The following is a 23,518-nucleotide window of genomic DNA, read 5'->3' on the forward strand; positions in this document are numbered from 1 at the left end:
GAGAGAGAGAGAGAGATAGAGAGATAGAGAGAGAGAGAGAGAGAGAGAGAGAGAGAGAGACAGTAGGTCATTCTGTTTCTCCATCAGCAGCCAGAGTCAGAGAGAGTACAGTAGGTCATGCTCCGGTTAAAAGTATACATGCACTGACAAATCTGAATATCAGATTAATAATCAGAAAACTTCATTAATCTGATTTCATACGATTTATTGAGTGCTTGAAAACACACTCAGGGGGGCAGGTGTTTCCAATAAAGTGGCCAGTTAGTAGTGAATATTCATAAATTACACCTTTTCTGTTTCACCAAGTGGTTAAAAATTCAGTTCTGTGGTAGCAACACAACATTAATAGGGCAGAAACATTTCAAATATTGATGTTTATGTTGGTTACTCTGGGCATGCACGAAAATTTACATGTTTCCAATAAAGTGGCCAGTGAGTGGTGAATGTATTTTAACCTACAAAATAAAACAATAAGTATATTTACATTAAACACACACACACACACACACACACGCAGATGAAGGGTACTATTGGGCCCCAGAGTTGAGGATTAAAGGATTGCTGGTGTTTCAGACGATACTTAAGCTCAGGTCATCAGTCTGTAGTGAGGCGACCGTCTGCACAGAACACACACACACACACACACACACACCCAACCAAGAGCAAGATCATGAATTTAAACACAGAAATACGGTGAGTGTGGACGGGCAGGTCTAATAAAATGGTCTTGATAAACGACGTTAGTCAGTTTATTTTTATTTTTTTGCTATGTGGTTGCTGTGACATCCCAAGTGGCTGCTTTGCTGTTGTTATGTGGTTGCCATGGCATCCCAGGTGGTTGCTGTGGCACTGCTAGTTGCTATTTGATTGCCATGGCATTCCAGGTGGTTGTGTGGTGTTATTTTATGGTTCATATGATGTTGCTAACTTGCTGATTTTGTATTTTAAATGGGTGCATTGGCATTTCTAGTTGCTATTTGGTTTCCATGGCATCCCAGGTGGTTGCTTTTGTATTTAAAATTTAAAATGGTTGCTCTGACATTTCTAGTTGCTATTTGGTTGCCATGGCAGCCCAGGTGGTTGCTGTGGCGTGTTTTTTTGCAGTAATTAGTGCATGGATATGTTATTGTATATGGAGGTATGTATAGGGCTGTGGTAGTTCAGTGTTTAGTGTAGCACTGCTGAGATTATTTAAGCCTTAAGGATTTGGGTTGTGAATCCTGTGACCAGCTGGCAAATATATGAATATATACGTGTGTGTGTGTGTGTGTGTGTGTGTGTAGAGCATGCTACACCCCACAGGGCTACAAGTCCCCTGCTGTGGCTGAAAAGCCCAGACCATTCAGAGCTTCCACGGCCACGCCCACTTCAGGCTCCGCCCAGCTCTCCACCTCCGCCCCCAAGTCCTTTTATGGTAAAAGTAAGGCAAACGCGTGGCACCAGGATGAGCCCCCAAGCATCACCTCTACCTCCAGCGGCATGGATAACACCACCAGCAGCAGCAGCAAGTAAGTGTGATACGAGTGTGTGTGTGTGTGTGTGTGTTTTACCAGGTAATAATGTTTCTTTGATGTACCGTACCACATGCATTAGCATCTGGCTTTAAAATGCTGACAATGATTATTAATTTTATTTTATTACATTTTTACTGTATTTGAACTTTTTTATATTTATATTAATCTGGCAGTTGTTGTTTTTATATACTGGGTCAAAATACTGATCATAGAAATGTTCCAAAATGACTTGGAATAAAATCTGTTTACACTAACTTCTATTCTAAAGTAGAAAGTTTTTGTGTTCTTTTGTTAAGTTTTGGAGAAATTTCAAGATTAAAGTATTTTGTGTGATGGCAATATGCATTAAATATATTTTTATTAGGCCTGTGTGTTTGGTGTTACTGCAGCTCATCAGTATTTTTAAATGCAATTTATTATCTAATACATGACAAATATACTTAAACACAATGTGAAGTATATCATGTACATGTCTTTGTATTGGCAAAAATGTTTATTGTTTAAAAAAAAAATATATATATATATCTCTGGTTTTGCTATTTATAGGTTTATGTTTGAGTAAAATGAATATTGTTGTTTTATTCTATAAACTACAGACAACATTTCTCCCAAATAAAAATATTCTCATTTAGAGCATTTATTACAGAAAATGAGAAATGGCTGAAATAATAAAAAAGGATTTAGTGCTTTCAGACCTAAAGTTTATATTAATTTACAAACAATACTAAAGTTTTGTTAATATTTGCAGAAATAACCCTGAAGTCTTGGCATCATGTTCTCCTCCACCAGTCTTACACACTGCTTTTGGAGAACTTTATGCTGCTTTACTCCTGGTGCAAAAATTCAAGCAGTTCAGTTTGGTGGTTTGATGGTTTGTGATCATCCATCTTCCTCTTGATTATATTCCAGAGGTTTTTTTTATGAAACTCAGGTCTGGAGAATGACAGTCAACTTATTCAAACATTAATATTTATCTAAATTAACTTGTTTTCTTTGCATTATTTGAGGTCTGAAAGTTCTGTATCTTTTTTGTTATTTCAGTCATTTCTCATTTTCTGTAAATAAATGCTCTAACAATGTTAATTTTACTCAAACATAAACCTATAAATAGCAAATTCAGAAACTGAAGTGTTTTTGAATATTATAGTATAATAAGAGAGACAGACACTCAAATTAAATTACTGTTTTTACTTCTTTGCAAAGGTCAATCAGGTATATTGTGTGTGTGTTTTCAGGCAGGTGGATATGAACAGTAAGAACGTGTTTGGTCAGCCGCGTCTCCGAGCGTCTCTGAGGGACCTGCGCTCCCCCCGACGCCCCCCACACAAGAGCACCATCGAGGACGACCTGAAGAAACTCATCATCATGGACAATCCCACCACCGAGACGCCACAGCAGGAGTCGGTGAGATCACACACACACACACACACACTATATATCTTATATAAATCCAGTCAGACTTTCACCTCATAAACAGTCATTATGAGCCAGAGCCTGATTTAAACCCCACATTTTTTTTAGTAAGAAATTGTTAAAACTGAGTTTAACTACAATTCTGAGCTGTTTGAATGAGTGCAATCTGATTAGATGATTCTGTTTTAGGCTAGAATAATCAATGATGTGCGTAGCCTGTGTGTAGTTTATTAGTTTATTAGTTATTTATTAATACAGTGCATAAAGTGCACTTTTGCATAAAATAATGTGGTGCTAATCGGTTAAAAGAAATTATATCAATACAATTGTGTAAATAATCACAATTGATTGCATGTTTTTTTCCCTTAAGATGTAAGCATTTTATAAGGAAGTTTTAGATCTGAGATAGAAACACTAAATCATGGACAGAATCATGTAGTTTTGATGCTTTTTAAACTAGAATTTTATAATGTGCTGAGATACTGAGTTAAACTGGGAGTTTAATAGAGGGGAAAAAAAGTGTAGCTCCATATTCCACACTTTCAATAGCTTGAAAAATTTTTTTTTTCTATTTTGTCACTTGATTAATTTGCGTTTTTTTAATGAATGCATAAAAGTTTCCAGATTAACTGTATCTTTTAACACGTTAATGTTATCAGCCATAAAAAAATATGGCAGAGAATGTAAACTTTAGAAAATACAATATTCAATGGCCTACAGACTCATTCTGGGGGTGTGTGCATGTGTGTGGGTGTGTTGTTTGTAGTCTCCTCGGAGAACCCTGCAGCGTACCTTCTCTGATGAGAGTTTGTGTAGTGGGCGGAGAGATGCCAGTTATGCCAGCACGCCACTGTATGATGGACAGGCTCCACCTGGTGACCTTCTGTTCACCTGTACGCTCCCCACCCGCCGCCACGGACACAGCACCAACCACGGAGCGCTGCTCACCAGCAAGAAAGGTAGGAGTCACTTACGTTTCACAGTGTTCACCAATTTATACACAGTCCTGGAATCGCACTGGAGCACCATGGTGAGCACCAGGATCAATGGCTTGTTTTCACAATTTCTTACTATACCAGATCACTAGGGTCTTCATTAAAGGCACTTTGACAACCAAATGTTACGTAGGATGTGTTTCTATTAGACGCTCTATTAACACTCCGAGACCCCTAAGACACAATCTGCAGCATTTGTGTGAGAATACTGGAGTTATTATGGGATATATTCTCACAGGATGAACATTAAGAACCTCTACAACTATTTATTTGACAATAAGTGTATTAGAGAATAGATTGGGCATGCTTTTTTTTATTTATTTTTGCTATTTGGTCTAATTGGCACCTGATTAGTGTGAAAACAAAGAATTAGCTTCTTACATTATGTAGTTTCTGAGAAAGAAAATGACGTCCACATACGGGGACTTTAGTTTTATATTTTGATAGAACACAATGAAGTCACAATTAGTAGTTTTGTGCCTGAACACAGCAGCATTTTTTTGTCTTTCAATACAAAGACAAAGTAAATACAGTACATTTAAATTTCTGAACAAAATCGAAACTGTAACGTGCAAAACCATTAGATGACAGTATTATGGCCTCATAAGAGGACACCAGGCCCATGTAGAGCAAAATTTAGACAATCCTAAACGTGGTGTCCACAATATAAGTGTTTAAAAAATAAAATGTTTAATTGGGAAAAATTTCAGAAAGATTAAAACACCAACAATGCGAACATTAATCCATAGGCCTAAACATTGGTAAATTAGGCTAAAAGAATTATATCTAAGTTACTTTTCTTTAATCTAATATCATTTAACATAGTTTAAAGCTCACCTTCCGTCGTTTTTTCTTTCATTTTAAAATGTCTAGTTGTGGTCTCTAGTATGAATGAATGACATGTGAGCCGTTTTTGTAAAAAAAAAAAAGTGCTCAGGTGTCTCTGTATAGCTCTTTTTTAATGGACTGTTTTAGGGGTGTGTCCAAAATGACCGGATTCCAGCTTTGCTCATGAATATTCATACATGCAAACAGCATGCAAATATCTCTCCTCTGATTGGCTAGGAGCACTGCGACGCCCCTCCGCCGCTCTGCCACTCACTGCCTCCCACCTCCTAACTGATGAGCGGTGATGTTGCGTCGCTTCGGCTCCGCCTCTGGGAGTTTCTCGAGCCAAGGTGGGCTGGTCTGTGAGTTTCTGCCTACGTAGGCAGAAAGATAATTCAAAATTCACCCGTTTTTCGGAGGGGGGGAGGGGGGATTTCTTTGCTTAGCTCCTGCAGACAATGGGGGCTGCAAAACAGTTTAATGTGCAGGTGTACACATTCAACTCGGAGAGACCTACTGTATTCCACAAAAAACAAGAAAAATCGGATTTTCGCGGAAGGTGAGCTTTAAGAATATAAAATACTTTCTTAAGAAAAAAAAATACATATATTTTAGGCTTATAGCTTAAGTGCACAAAAAACTGCAATATGCACTGCACAATCATTAAATCCAAACAGACCAACAACAATAATATAATAATTAACAAGGTTTTAAAAACGGTTTGATTTATTACTTTGCTATATTGTGATTATCACACCATAGCTCTATATAAAATAAAAATAGCATTAAAAAACAGACGCCTATGTCACAGACCATTTTCTGTGGGCTCAGGCAGAGAATATAAAGTGTATATTTTGATGCTCACCACAGCTTGTGTGTGTGTGTGTGTGTGTATGTTTGTTTCAGTGCCACTGTCTGCGTCAGAGCTGTCCCTGACGGAGGTGAGGGATAAGGTTCCCCCCCTCAGGAGACTGGACCCCGGCCTCATGCCCCTTCCAGACACTGCTGCCGGCCTGGAGTGGTCCAGTCTGGTCAACGCAGCCAAGGCATACGAAGGTAAAGACCAGATAATGTCCAGACATGACTACTTTACCCATATTACCACAGACTAAAAAGGCAGAACCAATCACAATCTCCATTTCAGTTTGGGGCGGGACAGTAGAGAGTCAAACTCAAAAGGCATCAATTAGAATTAGAAAGGTACCAATTAGAATTGCCATTTCTACTGAAGGCAGAGCCAATCATAATGTACATTTTTGCTTGGGGTAGGACAGTAAAGAGTCAAACTCAAAGACAGATCCAATCAGAATCTTCCTTTTAGCTTTGGGTTGGACATTAAAGAGTCAAAACCAATCAGAACCTCCATTTTTTTTGGGATGGGATAGTAGAGAGTCAAATCGAAAGGCACAACCAATCAGAATCTCCGTTTGAGCTTGCGGTTTGGGCAGTAGAAAGTCAAACCAAATGGCAGAATTGATCAGAATGTCCATTTTAGCTTGGGGTGGGACAAAATATAGTCAAACTTAAAGACAGAACCAATCAGAGTCTTCATTTTAGCTTGCGATTTGGGCAGTAGAAAGTCAAACCGAAAGGCAGAACCAATCAAAATCTCAGCTTCAGCTTGGGGTGGGACATTAGAGTGTCAAAAGGCAGAACCAATCAGAATCTCTGTTTTATGTAAGGGTGGGAAAGTAGATAGTCAAACCCAAAAGAAGAACCAATAAGTATCTCTATTTCAGCTTGGGGTGGGACAAAAAAAAGTCAAACTTAAAGGTAGAACCAATTAAAATCTCTGTTTCAGCTAAGAGTGGAACAATAGGAAGTTAATTCGAAAGGCAGGACCAATCAGAATCTCTATTTTAGCCTGAGGGTGGGACAATAAAGAGTCAAACTCAAAAGCAAAACCAATCATGTCCATTTTTGCTTGGGGGTAAGACAGTAAAAAGTCAAACTCAAAAGGTAGAACCAATTAAAATCTGTTTCAGCTAAGAGTGGAACAATAGGAAGACAAACTAAAAGGCACAACCAATCAGAATGCCCATTTCAGCTTGGGATTTGACAGTAGAGTGTATAACTTAAAGGCAGGACCAACCAGAATCTCTCTTTCAGCTTGGGGTGGGACAGTAAAGTCAAACTCAAGGGTAGAACCAAACTAAATTTCCATTTTAGCTTGGAGTGAGGCAGTAGTGAATCAAACCGAAAGGCAGAACCAATCAGAATCGCCGTTTTAGCTCGGGGTGGGACAGTACAGAGTCAAACCCAAAAAGTAGAACCAATCAGAATCTTCATTTTAGCTTGGGGTGGGACAAAAGAGAGTCAAACTCAAAGGCAGGACCAATCAGAATCGTCATTTCAACTTAGGGTGGGACAGTAGAGAGACAAACCCACAGGTAGAACCAATCAGAATGTCTATTTTAGCTTGGGGTGTAACAGAAGAGAGTCAAACGTAAATGTAGAACCAATCAAAATCTCTATTTTAGCTTGCGGTTGAGACAGTAGAGAGTCAAACTTAAGGGCAGAGCCAATCAGAAGCTCCAGGTGAGCTTGAGGTGGGACAAAAGAGAGTCAAACTCAAAGGCAGAACCAATCAGAATCTGTTTTTGCTTGGATTAGGACAGTAGAGTGTCAAACCGAAAGGCACAATCAATCAGAATGTTCATTTTAGCTTGGGATGGGAAAGTAGAAAGTCAAACTCAAAGGCTTTGGGTTTGATAACAGAGAGACGAAATCAATCAGGCAAACCATTTACATTTAGCTTAGAGTAGTACAGAAGAAAGTCAAACTCCAAGGCAGAACCAATCAGAATCTTCCTTTCAGCTTGGGACAGTAGTAACATTGATGCTAGAATACACAGATTTACAGAAATTTACAGGAATTTTCTAGATATTCACAGTATTTTACTGCTTTAACATCACTAAGATAGAGCTCGATGTTCTTCAGAAATGTTAGCTAGCACAGATACGCTGTATTTAGAGCTGACAGTTAGAAAGTGCTCCAGCTATCGGCTGTTTTTCTCAGATTTCTGTCCTAATAACTGCTCAGAAACCGAACACACAAACACACACACTGATCTCTGCTCTGTCCTCCACAACCACAGAAGGGTGTTTTGGGCCCCAGCTGACCCCTGATCCCGAGCCTCGAGTCCAGACAGAGGCCCCGAGCTTAGGTACATGGCACCACTTCAGGAACCCATCCTTAGAGATGATTGATCATCATCAGACTGCTTTAAGTGTTTTATCTGTTATTTAACATAAATGTGTGTATGTGTGTATTAACAGTACAAAGAGCGGTGTCTCTCTTCTCATTGGCTGAGCCTCATGCTGGAGGAGCTGAACTGAGACCAGTAATAAGCCCAGTTCACTTCCACACGCCCCAAACACCTCGCACCACGCCCACCTTCAGCAGGTAAGCACACACACACACCTGTCCTGTCTGCTGTAAGTTGCACCTGTTTATAAATATATATTCCTTCAGAAGATTGCAGAGAGAGTGGGAATTAGTGATATCATGTGGTAAAGTATGGAATTGCACATAAATGTGCAAACCATATTAGTACCGTATTAATTCATACTGCATAAACTAAGGTTAAGAACGAAAGATTAAGGAAGATTTACGCATAGTTGTTAAAAAAAAAAACAAAAAAAAAAAACATTTTTGTCTGCAAAAATGTTTTAATGCGTTCCGTATCTTATTCGGCTTTATATGTAGCATTACTTTTAAACTAACTTGTGTATTTCACTCTGTAGTTTATCTGTTTTGTTTTATATCATTATTTTAAAATCTAAAGATGATATATTTAAAGTTTATCAGTGTTACGGCAACAAAATATACACCATAATAAAGAGAGAGAAAAATGTCATGGGCTGGTAATAGTTGCAGATAATTACGAGCATAAACAGCTGTACTTAATAGACTTTTTTTGCGAATGATGCTGACTGATTAATGTGTTAATAACTTTTATACAACAGTTAGTTCCGACCTCACAATCTGATTGGTTGAGAAGTGTTCTAGCCGTGATGATATTCGTGATATCATCACGGCCTTCTCACACTAAACCTGTATCACTCCGCCGACGTGTTGCCGAGTAACGACGTATACACACAGTACACTCGTAGCAGCGTTAGCTTAGCACAGGCTAGCGCTCAGCCGCGGCACGCTCGCCCGCAGCGCTGACTCGTCTTTCGTGGAAAAAAGGGAAAGAAAATCGCTCGGTTAATGCCGTCTGACAGCCAGAATACTAACCAGTCAGGCTAGGCTAAGCTAAGTTAATGCTGAACTAAAGCAAGCTACGCTAACCTAACCACAGTCCAGCCGGCTAGCTAAAACCAACACCGCCCAGCAAAACAAGCAGAAATGCTCAAAAATGCGCAGCTTTCACCTGAAGATGACTCCACAGAGCAGGGGAGGAGAGTATTAGCGTTATTTCACGGTTCTAACGTTACCATCTTCACTTATTCACAATATTGCTTTTTAGTCTGCCTGAACCATACACCGTTTTGTAGTTAAGTTGTGGTGGAACTACTTTTTGGCGGAAAGCACAGTCCATATTAAAGCATATTCAAACTGAATTTCTTAAAGTTCTTTGATTTATTTTCTTTATTTATTTTGTAAAAAAAGAAACTGTTGTATAAAAGCAATAGAACATATTGCTTAAGTAAAATGTGCACAGCTGAAGCAGCTTTTTAAATCTGAACCTACTTTGAAGAATATAAAATATAAAACATTTTGCTTTGTTTAACACTTTTTTATTGTTAACTAAATAATTCCATGTAAAAACACTAATTTTAAGTTGTGTCCAAACTTTTGACTGGTACTGTATATTTTATGAACCTAATTTGAATTGTGTGTGTGTGTGTGTGTGTGTGTGTGTGTTTTAGTGATGAGCTTCCTAATGACCTGTCTGGACGGTTGTATCATCTGGAGGTGATGCTGAAGCAGCTCAATACTGACCTGGAGAAGGTGAGCACAGTCCTCCTCACACTGGGGTTTCTCTCTCCATACACAAGAACAGAAAATAAATAAATAAATAAATAAATAAATAGCTGAACCCTTGCCTACTGCCAGAACCAATATTGTAATGTTTTTAGTCCCAACATAATGATTCTACACTGTCTTAAACAAGATAAATTTCCTTTTATATATATATAGGATGCAGTCTTATATAATGTAACAGTGTCTGGAAAGCTAGACCCAGTTTTAATAAGGGTTTAATAGGAGCTTATAAGAAATGTTCATGGTCAGACTGTGTAATATTACTGTTTGCTCCGATATACGGGTTATATTTAAATACTGTATACTAGGGGTGTCACGATCTCGATATTTTATCGAAATCGAATCGAAATGAGGTCACGATCTCGAGTATCGAAGTCAAAAAGAGGATCGACGATCCCTCCCGCGCGCGCTACGCAAATAGCGCAGCGCGCTACGCAAATGGCGCGGCACCAACACAGCGCATCCTATTCATTTAAATAGAGCTAGCCACTGCATGAGCGCAGTCGGCGGGAGTGTGATCACTGTTTTTTATCTGTCCAACGGGGGAGGGGGGCGGGGGTTGGGCGCGCAGGTTTTGTATCTGTATCTAACGGAGGGGTGGGTGCGCGCAGGTGAGAGCGTGTGAACTCGCTGAAATGCGTGTGTCAGTGTGACTTGAGAACACTGACTATAGATCACAGTGAGGTGGATTAAAAATCTTAAACTTATAATTGACTACACCTGTTGCTTTCCATTGAATTAAAAAAACATCTTTCTCTCAGATAAAGTAAACACAAGCGTGTTTCTGACTAAAATAAAAGCTTTTCAGGAGAGATATAAGTTATGTGTAAATATTTATAAGACAATACCCACATCACTTATCTAACCAGCCTGTACTGATTTCTGCCCCCCAATAATGCTTTCAATAACCTCTTGTAACCCCTGGGAGCCAGGGGTTACACTCTAATAGCCTTTAATAGTCTTCAGTAGCCTTTAAAAGACTTACCTGGCGGCCGTGGTGTGTCCACTAAACTCCGTAGTTATAAACATCCTGAGGTTAGCAGCGCGCTAACTGACCTGTTTATAATGTAATCCGAGCAGTGACTCCGTGTCGGCTGTTCTAACCTGCTGCTGTTAGCTGCTTGGGCTGAAAGATGAACTGTAGTGAGCTGTATTATCCGGTTAGTGGGGTTAAAACCTTTATTTGTTTACAGAAACAGTAAAAACGGACTGGCTGAGCTCTGTAGCCCGTGGCTGGGCTTGTGCTGCTGCTGCAGCTCCGACTAGTGGTTGGATGAAGAACTGCAGCTTCATGTAATGAGCAGTTTCACCAGCCATCCACACACAGCTCTGATAAACTGCTTGTTTTAATAGTGCACACTGTTGCTACCAAAAAAAGTCACTAGATGGCATTACCATATATATCTTAATAAATAATAATAATAATAATATTTATAATAATAATAATAATAATAATAATAATAATAATAATAATAATAAATATATTATTTAAATTTTATGAGGCATAAAATAATAACAAGAAAAAAAAACAAGAAAATCGAGAATCGAATCGAATCGTGACCCTCAAATCGAAAATGAAATCGAATCGAGGATTTAGAGAATCGTGACACCCCTACTGTATACAGTCTATTATAACTAATCAGAGTTTATTTGGATCAATATAAGTCCGTATGCATTAAATATGACTGATTAAAAAGTTGATACAGGTTAGTTTGTTGTGCTTAATCGGATTACATTTTTTAACCGATTGACACCACACACACATTATATAATGAACAAATATAATGAAAAATTGGAAGAGTTTAGATTATTATAGGTGTATTAAACACCTTCCTCAGTCCTAATTAATGCACTGGGCACCGGCTGCTACGCCAGAAGGCAGGCTATGCAGAGTCTATGTATATATAATGTCTGTCATTATGGTGACGCCGGGAGATAAAAGATAGTGGCAAGGGATAAAAACAGTGTTTTTAATAAGCTTCTTGTGCACTTTTTAAGTTATTAATGCTTTGTTTTAAGTGTCAGCGCTCTCCAGATTCTAGCAAGGAGCTAGTTTAAGCTGGATAACGGTGTAAAAAGCACCCAAAGTCAATTTTACAAAAGTCAAGTTACTACATGATTCCTTATGTGTTCCTTTATAGTCTGGGTCACTTCACTATTCATTTACTATGTAAGAAAAAAATAAAAATGCTAAATGAGAAGGTGTGTTCAAAATGTGACTGGTACTCTACATTATTATGAAATATAAGGAACATGGTACATTTGCAAATCTGCAAAGGTATACAATAGCTATTTACAGTGTGTTTATTGTGAGCTGCATATTAATAAAACATGTTTCTCGCTCTGTGCTTCTCAGGAGAAGCAGGATAAGGTGGCTCTGTTGGCGGAGATGGCTCACCTGAGGCAGAACAACCAGCGTCTGCAGGAGGAGTCGCACTCGGCCAGCGAGCAGCTCCGCAAGTTCAGCCAGCTGCTCTCCAACAACGCCTCGGACAGGAAGTGACCTCATCCCTCTGTTATCCCTCGGCTCTAACCCCCTCCATCCCGCTGTTCCTCGCTCGGACTGTGGGGAGAAAGAGATTCAGCGTGAAGGAGGCGATCACCTGTGGAGGACATCCATCCATCGTTGGGAACATGTTAAACCTGTGCCTGTCCCTCTGATACTGTGGTAAAATTTCACTACCAGCTGCTCAGAAACAAGAGAACCCTGTAAAAAAAAAAAAAAAAGCCCATACTGATGGAATCCCGCCTCTCTCTCATCTACCGGGCATTGAACACATGAGGCGCGAGAGGAGCAAAAGGCGCGAAAGGCATGAGAGAGTGACTAATAAAGCAGAACGAGACGAAGGAGAGATGGGCTTGATGTCTAGAAAAACTGGAACAGGTAGAAATTAAAAAGTGGACATTAGATTTTTTACTTTTAATTTTAAAAACCCGCAAAGCCCTGTGTAAAAATGTGCAAATCAAATAAGCAAATTGCTTGAGGGACCACCATGATGAACACATTTCCTTCTCAGCTCTTTTATCCCTCCCCCCCAAACCCAAACTACTAACTATTAATGCTCTTAGCGCTATTTTTATAATGTAGAAGAGTCTTAAAAGTCGAAAAAAGCTCAGAAGACACCAAACTCGAGCCAGTCAAACTGAGAGACTTTAGCATTCAGAGAGGCCTATTACTGTACATTCAGCTCTACAGCCAAAAAAAAGTGAAAAAAGGTGAGAAAAAGAGGAAAAAGCGAGCGAGAGATCAGATCTTGTCCCGAAACGGCCTTGGGGACTACATTTCCCAGCATGCAGCACTGTGGAGCGTGCCAAGGGATCACATGGTACTGTAGTTTTGATGTTTGGTACAATTCTTTACGGACTGACTTGCGGACAAAGCGTTTATAAATATATATATATATATATATATATATATATGAGTAGAATTGATTATAAAATGACGATCATTTTATTACGGTTATGATGTTATATAACATTATTGGTTACTTATAAGGTGAAGGTACCTGGAATAATTAAAACATGGAAATCTCTTGTAATTTAATGTTTTTAAACACATCACAATGTTGACTGCTAGTCTACTTTGGTCACGAGGATCACAGGAACAGTCCATCCTGTGATATAAATATATATATAAATATATAAATACACTCATAAATGGTCATATCTCAGTCAGGACGCTGTTCTGTACTGCAGACTGTTCTATGGCAGTGCTGTTGTCTATCTTTGCCAGTGATAAACTCCTCTTTAATAATATTTTTGCTGTTTAATGATTACGGACTGATACGTCAGAACTTCAGACTGTTTCTCACACATCTTCATCTACACCTGTGTACATATATATATATATATATATATATATATATGTACATATATATATATATATATATATATATATATATATATATATATATATATATATATATATATATATATATATGTACATATATATATATATATATATATATATATATATATATATATATCAGTGACTAGAACTCATGAGGAGAAGTGGTTTAGGGCTAGGACTAAAGCTAGGGCTGGGCAATATGAGAAAAATCCTAAATATATTGAAATAATTGCAAAAGACATTTTATGATACATGATTTTTAGTCTGACAAAAAGAAAAATAATAATTATATATTAGACTATTAGTCCTTAACAATACAAAACTGTCCCATATCTGTCCCCTGTCATGATAACTAAATTTGTTTGAATGATTGATTTATTGTCCCACAAATGACTGCAATAAACTACAATTAAAAGTATTAGTTTTTTATATGTATATAATTTTATGACATTACACTTTTTTTCCCCACCCAAGAGCATTAAAAAGTGCAAAATGGGTTCTAATTATTTAGAATTACTCAGATATTAGAATGGAAATATATACTGTAATTAGAAAAATATTAAGACTTTATTCTCAAAATATTAAACATTTAATCAGAACATATTCAATAAAAAGCAATAAAGCTTTTTTTCTTATTATGATATTTAGATTTAAATAGTAAAATATAACAAAAATAAAAATAATTTATTTTTACACACTATTTATCCAAAATTCTGGCCTGTCATGATTACTAAATTAGTATGGATGGTTTATTGTCCCAGAAATCATTGCAATATACTACAAGTAATTTTTTTTACATTTTTTTATGACCTTTATACCATATAAATTAATAAATAATAGGATAATAATGAAGTTTTCATACTTTTCCTACCCTAGAGCAATAAAAAGTGCAAAACGGGTTCTAATTATTAAGAATACTCAGCTACTGGAATTTATATATATATATATATATATAGTAATTGCAGCATAATAACTGGACAAATATTAAGAGTTTATTCTTAAAATGTTACAATTAATATGTCCTCAGAACATGTTTAATAAAAAGCAAAATGGTTTTACTTTTGATTTAAATAGGAAAACATAACTGGAAAATATAACAAATAAAATTACGATTTTATTCTCACCATATTAAGATGTATTCTGACCACAAATCAGTAAAATAAAAGCTAAAAGTTTTTTTAAAAAGGGTATTTAAATATTTACTCATAGAACATGGATTAAATGAAATGTGAATAAACAAAGTTGACCTAATAGTTCATTAAATGTTAAATGCTAAGTGAAAACAATGTGCAGCCAAAATATATTTATATTTTATGATATACTTTGATACTGTATGATATGTCAATAATGTAAAAATCATGACAGGCCTAAACCATGTTGAATCAGTCTTGTGATTTTTAGACAAAATTTTATACAGGACTTAATCCAATTAAATAGGAATAATTACACTTAATATCCACAGTATACTCCAAAAATGATATATAGTATAATATATTGTGTATACAGTGAATATAGAGTACACTGTATATTGCCCAGCCCTGTTTTCTATTCCTGCAAGGTAACAAACACTATTCATCAGTTCAGTCATCCATCAAAATCACTGTAAAATCAGATACGACCCGTTCCTGAACTGTGATTCCCATCTCCACACTTTCTGATCGTTTGTGTGAATGTGTGTGTGTTAGCGCTGAGTGTGTGTGTGTGTGTGTGTGTGTGTGTGTGGTGACTGTTTCGGACTGTGGAACTGGAAATACATTGTTTTTCTCTCTGTATGCTGTGGTAAAGCACTGTGTGTAATAATCTCTGGCCCTCGGTTTCCGTACTGGTTTATACTCTCGCTAAATCCCCGTCCCCTTTTACGACGTCCTTTCACATTTCGGCGCGCTAACTTCCGAAACAGAGCATACTAACTAAATGCAAAACTGAGATCTGCGAGTTTTCACTCCTGCTACCGAAACTCTCAAACATTGCTACTGGACTAATACAGTATTCCAATATCTATTAGCATCACTACTACAGTGTTAGCACGGCTTGGCTAGCCAATAGGCAGATCCCTCTTGTGAGTGGTTCTGTGGCCCCCAAGTAAGGTTAACTAACCCTGCTCAATTCATCCTCAATTTATGCCAGGTTCACACTACATGACTTTTTGAAACCCGCAAGAATGGAACATTTGGCCCGCGAGTTTTTGTCAGAAGTCAACGAAAAACTGTTGTCAACTAAAAAACTGGGCTAAAATAGTGTAGGGTAAACCTGGCATTACTACTTTTGTTAGCTTAGCTCCGAAAATTGTTTCCTTACTTAAGTTTACTTCTATTTCATGAATTGTTCCTTTAATAAACATCCATTCTCTTATAAACATGTATGATTTCCTCAAGCAAACAACCTATTTTGTCAATTTAATAAATAATTCAACTACAGCACCTCCTCTAAACTGAAAGATTTTATCTGTTATCTGTTTATCTGAATGATTTATGTCTCTAATATGGATGCACCATAATATCAGAATTATATCGGTATCGACCAAAGAATATTGTCATACATCCCTATTAGAGAATGGATTTGTATAAAAAAAATACATATTTTTAATATATTTATTTAATTAGGGAACAGTTAATTGAATTGACATATACTCAGTTTAATCATTTTAATAATCAGTTTGTGATTTATTAAATTGAGGGATGAATTGAGCAGAGTAAGCTAACCATATTTGGGGGCACAGAACCAATAGACTAACTGGGCTGTCACTGTGGTAGTGATGTTAGAGCCACACTGACCACACGACTACTTAAAATTGACTTAAATCAAATAATTTTAAGGTTTTTTTATTAGTTTTAGAGTTGTACTGGGTTTATAGTCTCTCTGTAAATTCTAAATGTGTATATCTATATTGGCCAATGCTGATATTACAAATCGGTACATCCCTAGAGTCTCTATGAAACCATTAATGAATCCATCAGAAACGCACACTTACACACACGACTGTTTGTTCAAATGACTGTTTAACACAAAATACTTCCTCACACATATACTCAGCACACTCGCCGTCTCCACACCAGCGTTTATATGGCTGCATACAATCATATCGTCACAACCTACGCACTGCTAACTACTGAGGAGAAGTTTAATGAGAGTTTTAATCCGGTACTGAAGCCGAGGGTGGCTGTTCTGTCCAATCGAGACACTGTTTATCTGTATGCAAAAACAGACACACGACTCTAGCGCCCCCTTGTGTTGGGCAGAGGGAGCGTTCCACTCAGAATCTATTTTTCTATTTACCTGTGGGTTTGGGTTTATCAGGTGACGCGACTGTTGCAGAAAATAAATCTCTGTTTTTGGGGGAAAAATAGGACAAATCATCTACAGTTTTTAATTTTTATTCTTAATTAACGCTGGATTGTGATAAATGAAATCTAGATGCCTCTACTAAAGCAGCTGATAAACATGCAGTAACTTGATTAATACATTCATTTGGCCACTTTATTAGAAATGTAGGACTGTAGCCCATTTTTAGTACTAGTCAAAAGTTTGGACACCTTAAATTCAGTGTTTTTTTCATTATTTAAAAATTTTCTGCATTGTAGATTAATACTCAAAAGTCACCCAAAAGTGTTAAACAAACCAGAATATATTTTATATATGTTACATTCTTCAAGGTAACATATATTTTGCTTAGATTAGACAGTTTTGTACATCTCTGCTGGATTTTCTCAGTCAGTTTTATGAGGTAGAGTCACCTGGAATTCAGGCTTTCAGTTAACAGCTGTGCTGAACTCATCAAGAGTTAATTACTTGAATTTCTTGTCTCTTAATAAAGTGTTTGAGAGCATCAGTTGTGAAGTAGTGAAGAGGTAGAGTTACAGGTATACAGTGAATAGTGAATATTTGAGTAAAGTTCTGATCCAGGTTATGAGAAGCAAGAACTGCTCAACTAAATAAAGAGAAAAATCAGTTGTAAAAAAAAAAGACCCTTAAAACTGTTATGATGATGGAACTGGCACTCATCAGGATCGTTCCAGGAAAGGAAGAGCAAGAGTTTCCTCTATTGCACAGGATAAGATCATAAGAGTTACTGGACTTATTAACAGCTCCTCAAATAAGAGTATTTTGGTTTGTTTAACACTTAAGTTTCTACATGAATCACTTCACTTTGAAAAACACTGAAATGAGAAAGTGTCCAAACTTTTGAATGGTACTGTATATGCCATGTCATTTTAAGATCATTTTTATGCCACTTATATAGGCTAATGATAATTTAATATCATAATTCATAATGTAATTTATTTATTTTTCAGACTTTGGAATGGAAACATTTAAATAAAATTAAACCACTGTTTTTAAACAAAATTGCCTACCCTTAATTAATCATTGTCTATTGATAAGCTTATCTGGATGATAAATTGTCTTTAAAATAATTGCGATAAATGATATAATTGTCATTTTAACCCTTCTGTTATGTTAAAAATCCTACCAAGCAGTGTGAATATTTCATTATTAACTCCAATACTAATTATTCTATCAATATTTAGGTAACAGGTAATGCTTCAATTAAGATAATTCACTTGTTTTTCATAAAAAAAATACATGTTCAATTTTTTTTTTTTTTTTTTAGATGTTTCACTACTTTATTACTTTTAAAAGACCCACATATAAAACAGTAGTTTTACATAACATTAAAATATAACATTGCAGTTTTGTTTTAGGTTTAGTTTTTGCAGAGATGAACCATTTTCATATTATATGTTGATTACACTAATTAAGGCAAGCAGAAGAAGTTTCTTATTAAAAAAATACTTTTAACTATTTTTTCTAGATCTTAAACGTTTAAAACGGGTCAATTTGACCCAGAACAAAACAGGAGGGTTAAAATGCTACTGATGCCACTGATTCAATACATTATATTACATTACATTGCATTTATCAGACTCTTTTATCCAAAGCCACTTACAAATAATAATAATAATAATAATAATAATAATAATAATAATAATAACAACATAATTAATTGTCTCTTTTTAGACTTTGAGAACAATCAACTTCTAATAATAAACCTAAATAATAATAATAATAATAATAATAATAATAATAATAATTAAATATTTTATGCAAATTGCCTGTCAAAACTTGTAGCATATGTTTAAATATTAATTTTTGATGCTGTTTATTTTTTAAACCTATTATTCTATTAGTAACAGTTCAGCACTTGAGGTCTATACGTCCATATGTCCATATGTTGTACAATAAGTCAACATAATAAACAGATAATGCTGGTGGGCTATAATTAAATACATGATCCTATATGGTGTTTCTGATAAAGTGGCCAATTAATGAAAAAAAAGAGCTGTTTCTAATCGCTATAAACTAAGCTATAAGGTCCGATGCTGTAATTATTCAAGTTTATAAATTTGTGTATATCAGCATTAACTCCACCAGTCCCTGACTGTCCTTTTGAACTGGTCTAACTGGAAATCATCATCTCATCTCTCAGGATCCCAGTGAACCTCTCCACGGCCCGGAATTATATTTATTATATTTATTATTTATGTGTTGACCAGCAGACTGGACACGTTTTATATTCTCACGGTCTGACCCCTGGCTTTTATACTGGAGAGGAACAAAAAAATCAGTAAAAAAAAAAAATCTTTAAAAATATGAAAAACTAAAGATTTAGCTCAACACTGATCATAAAAAGCATTCGTGTTCATCCTAGAATTTGTTTTAAATACAAAAAAATTAATAATACACAAAAATAAAGATTCCCCAATGGTTCTTGGCTTAGACATGCCTTAAAAATGACATAAGGAAGAACCTATTATATTATATTATATTTTACTATATGATTATGTGTACTATCCTTGGTTAATATATATAATATAAACATACTAATTAAAAAATTGCAGAACATTTATTGTGGAATCTTTATTTTTAAGAATAATATAGAACAAAATACAGAATTAAGCGTTTTGTCTTGTTGCCTGTCTTAAAGGGGAAGTCCTCCAACTTACACACGGTTGGAGCGATTTGTTGAAAAGCCCAGAAAAAGGTCCATATTGCAAAAAAAAAAAAAAAAAAAACATATTACAAAGTTTTAAGAGTTCAGAAATCAATATTTGGTGGAATAACCCTGGTTGGTTTTTAATCACAGTTTTAATGCATCTTGGCCTGTTTTCCTCTACCAGTCTTACACACTGCTTTTGGATAACTTTAAATTAAAATTTTACTTTGGTGGATTTTGCCTTTAAGCTCTATCCTGGTCTGCCTGCTTCTTCCTCTATAAACACTACTATCATTATCATCGTCATCATCAACTGCTCATACACTATGTGTCTATAACTTAAACTAGAGCTTCCCCACACAATACACACACACACACACACACACACACACACACACACACACACACACACACACACACACACTTAAATGCAAGTCTCTGTGTGCTTCTGTGGTAATTAATTATGCACCATCAGTTGTCTTAATTCTTTAGATCTGTTAGCTGAAGGGTGGAGGTGTTTTAATCGATCATCTTTGATCTTTTCTTTGATCTTTTAAGCTAAATATGAGTGATATTACATGTGAATCTGTGGTGCACATGAATAAATCAGAAAACTATAGTCAGCCTGTAAAACTTGCTGTGTTTTATCTGTACAATTTTGATTATTTATTTTTCTCTTTTTTCCCCTTTTTTTCCAACTCAAAATGTTTTTTGTTGTAAAATTAAAGAATCTTATGATTTTTTTTTTCCTCATCGTTACATCAGCTGTTTGATTTCCGCTCTTTTGTACGACGCTGATTTTATTATTTTGTACGTTTTTTTAAATGCTTATTGCTCAGTGCATGAAGCAGTGGTTCTGATGCAGCGTAAAAAAATCCTGACTACAACTGATCAATCCTTCAGTCTCTCATGAGAACCTTATGTATCGATGAGTGTACATTTAATAAGTGTAAATTATGTTTTCATTATTTTATAAAAAAAATTATATATATTATAATAAAATTTTGAAAGTATTTCAGAATGAGTCTTTATTGTGTGCGTGTGCATAAATGTACAGTAATGTGCAAATGTTTAAGGCACCCTGTATTTATATGGGGAATGTCACATATTAGAATAAACACTTTAAGAACATAATTCATACAGAAAGTGGTATTTTTACATCGCTGTGCACCATATTTTTCGGACTATAAGGTGCACCAGATTATAAGGCTCACTATCAATAATCACCTAAATGCTAATACTGCTTCAGCCTTATAACTCTGTACTTCAGCAGAGTGATTTTGCTGCTCCTTAATACCTGACTGATGGAATTCATACATAAGGAGCACCAGATTATAAGGAGCTCTGATGATTTTTGGGAAAATTAAAAGATTTTAAAAGATCTTTTAACAAATGGACAAGCATAAGAATCTAATACTCCGGCTGTGTCCCAATTGCAAACTACAGACTACATTTTTTAAGGTATATACTATATACTTCTCTAAATAATGTGGATTAGGAACAATGTATATATTTAAAAAAACACTTAGTGAGTATAATTGCAGTACACTCTTACCTGTATTGTGTAATTTTTACTGGAAAATCACAATAAAATTACAAGAATAAGAAGAATATATTCTTAAATAAAAACAAAACTAACCATAAATGTAACGTTTGTTAAATTAGCAACATTTTTTTGTAATTTTTACACTAAATAAATGTAATTAAAAGGTAACTTTCTGGCAGCAAGGGAGTCCGAAAATGCAGGTGTCATAATTATTTTTATTTATTTATAATAAATAACTATTTAGTATTACTAATTAGTACACAATTAGGATGCACCCCTTCTGACAAGGAACTAAATGAGATGTTCTGGACCATGTTCAGAACATCTCCAGAACATCAGGCAGGTATTGTGGGCTGTTCTCGGTAAGTAGTGGTCACTACTTACCAACAGTGCTCCAAAGAAGAACGACAGGTGGGGCGACAGCAAGGTGGTGGATCAGCGCTGGATACCACAGAAACCCCTTCAGATCCTGGTTTCAGAACTCTTCTGGTGGAAAGAGAAAGACAAAACACACTATTACACCATTACACCATTATACTATTAGGCAGATGGTTTTAATATTTTGGCTGATTTACAGCTCTGGAAAAAAATGAGAGAGCACTTCAGTTTCTGAATCAGTTTCTCTGATTTTGCTATTTATAGGTTTATGTTTAAAATGAACATTGTTGTTTTATTCTACAAACTACAGACAACATTTCTCCCAAATTACAAATAAAAATATTGTAATTTAGATCATTTATTTACAGAAAATGAGAAATGGCTTAGATAACAAACAAGATGCAGAGCTTTCAGACCTCAAATAATGCAAAGAAAACAAGTTCATATTCATAAAGTTTTAAGAGTTCAGAAATAATCAATATTTGGCGGAATAACCCTGGTTGGTTTTTAATCACAGTTTTCATGCATCTTGGCATCATGTTCTCCTCCACCAGTCTTACACACTGCTTTGGATAACTTTATGCCGCTTTACTCCTGGTGCAAAAATTCAAGCAGTTTAGTTTGGTTTGGTGGCTTGTGATCAAATACTTAGTTTTTAAGTGCTCTCTTATTTTTTTCCAGAGCTGTATGTGTAAACTCCAGTGGTTTATAATTAAAATATGACTATTTCTCAGCTCAGAATGGACAATTTGTCATGAATTTTAACATTATTCATCTTTTTACTTAGAGAGTATGTCGTTTTTTCCATCCCACGGACACTAAAGCAGCTTAGGCAATATTAACTAAAGTCCTTCAGGGTCATAAATCACGTAATATTAGCCTACAAACACATAAACACACACACAGCATTACCCTACAATTATAAACACACACAGCATTAGCCTACAATTATAAACACACACAGCATTAGCCTACAATTATAAACACACACAGCATTACCCTACAATTATAAACACACACAGCATTAGCCTACAATTATAAACACACACAGCATTAGCCTACAATTATAAACACACACAGCATTAGCCTACAATTATCAACACACACAACATTAGCCTACAATTATCAACACACACAGCATTAGCCTACAATTATCAACACACACAACATTAGCCTACAATTATCAACACACACAGCATTACCCTACAATTATAAACACACACAACATTAGCCTACAATTATAAACACACAGCATTAGCCTACAATTATAAACACACACAGCATTAGCCTACAATTATAAACACACACAGCATTAGCCTACAATTATAAACACACACAGCATTAGCCTACAATTATAAACACACAGCATTAGCCTACAATTATAAACACACACAGCATTAGCCTACAATTATAAACACACACAGCATTAGCCTACAATTATAAACACACACAGCATTACCCTACAATTATAAACACACACAGCATTAGCCTACAATTATAAACACACACAGCATTAGCCTACAATTATAAACACACACAGCATTAGCCTACAATTATCAACACACACAACATTAGCCTACAATTATCAACACACACAGCATTAGCCTACAATTATCAACACACACAACATTAGCCTACAATTATCAACACACACAGCATTACCCTACAATTATAAACACACACAACATTAGCCTACAATTATAAACACACAGCATTAGCCTACAATTATAAACACACACAGCATTAGCCTACAATTATAAACACACAGCATTAGCCTACAATTATAAACACACACAGCATTAGCCTACAATTATAAACACACAGCATTAGCCTACAATTATAAACACACACAGCATTAGCCTACAATTATAAACACACACAGCATTAGCCTACAATTATAAACACACACAGCATTAGCCTACAATTATAAACACACACAGCATTAGCCTACAATTATAAACACACACAGCATTAGCCTACAATTATTAACACACACACAGCATTAGCCTA

At 35.7% G+C, this 23,518-nt stretch overlaps 1 protein-coding gene and 1 long non-coding RNA gene across 5 annotated transcripts in view; one reads left to right on the forward strand and one right to left on the reverse strand.

Annotated features, from left to right (window-relative positions):
* The window catches only part of sipa1l3 (signal-induced proliferation-associated 1 like 3), a 173,764-nt gene extending 160,141 nt beyond the window's left edge, over nucleotides 1-13,623 (forward strand). Inside the window, exons 16-23 of one of the 2 annotated variants that reach the window (XM_022664948.2) lie at nucleotides 1,284-1,508; nucleotides 2,750-2,918; nucleotides 3,694-3,886; nucleotides 5,657-5,806; nucleotides 7,848-7,916; nucleotides 8,029-8,155; nucleotides 9,628-9,709; nucleotides 12,099-13,623. In XM_022664948.2, coding sequence (XP_022520669.2) covers nucleotides 1,284-1,508; nucleotides 2,750-2,918; nucleotides 3,694-3,886; nucleotides 5,657-5,806; nucleotides 7,848-7,916; nucleotides 8,029-8,155; nucleotides 9,628-9,709; nucleotides 12,099-12,245 — 1,162 coding nt within the window. In that variant the 3' untranslated portion in view covers nucleotides 12,246-13,623. The remainder of the gene's footprint in view (nucleotides 1-1,283; nucleotides 1,509-2,749; nucleotides 2,919-3,693; nucleotides 3,887-5,656; nucleotides 5,807-7,847; nucleotides 7,917-8,028; nucleotides 8,156-9,627; nucleotides 9,710-12,098) is intronic. The other variant, XM_049483753.1, reaches the window with a different exon arrangement.
* Nucleotides 15-22,420, reverse strand: LOC111191021 (uncharacterized). Of its 3 annotated transcripts, XR_007440788.1 has the most exons (6): nucleotides 22,292-22,420; nucleotides 21,515-21,616; nucleotides 12,141-12,305; nucleotides 9,701-9,743; nucleotides 3,720-3,867; nucleotides 15-617 (listed from the first exon to the last, which is right to left on the reverse strand). It is a non-coding gene; the product is annotated as an uncharacterized LOC111191021 (long non-coding RNA). The 3 variants fall into 3 exon arrangements; XR_002649317.2 differs by lacking the exons at nucleotides 15-617; nucleotides 3,720-3,867 and having other exon boundaries at nucleotides 9,652-9,743; XR_007440789.1 differs by lacking the exons at nucleotides 15-617; nucleotides 3,720-3,867 and having other exon boundaries at nucleotides 9,653-9,739.
* Nucleotides 22,421-23,518: the final 1,098 nt, after the last annotated feature.

The sequence above is a fragment of the Astyanax mexicanus genome, chromosome 9 (assembly GCF_023375975.1).
Source record: "Astyanax mexicanus isolate ESR-SI-001 chromosome 9, AstMex3_surface, whole genome shotgun sequence".
Classification (NCBI taxonomy): Eukaryota; Metazoa; Chordata; class Actinopteri; order Characiformes; family Acestrorhamphidae; genus Astyanax; species Astyanax mexicanus.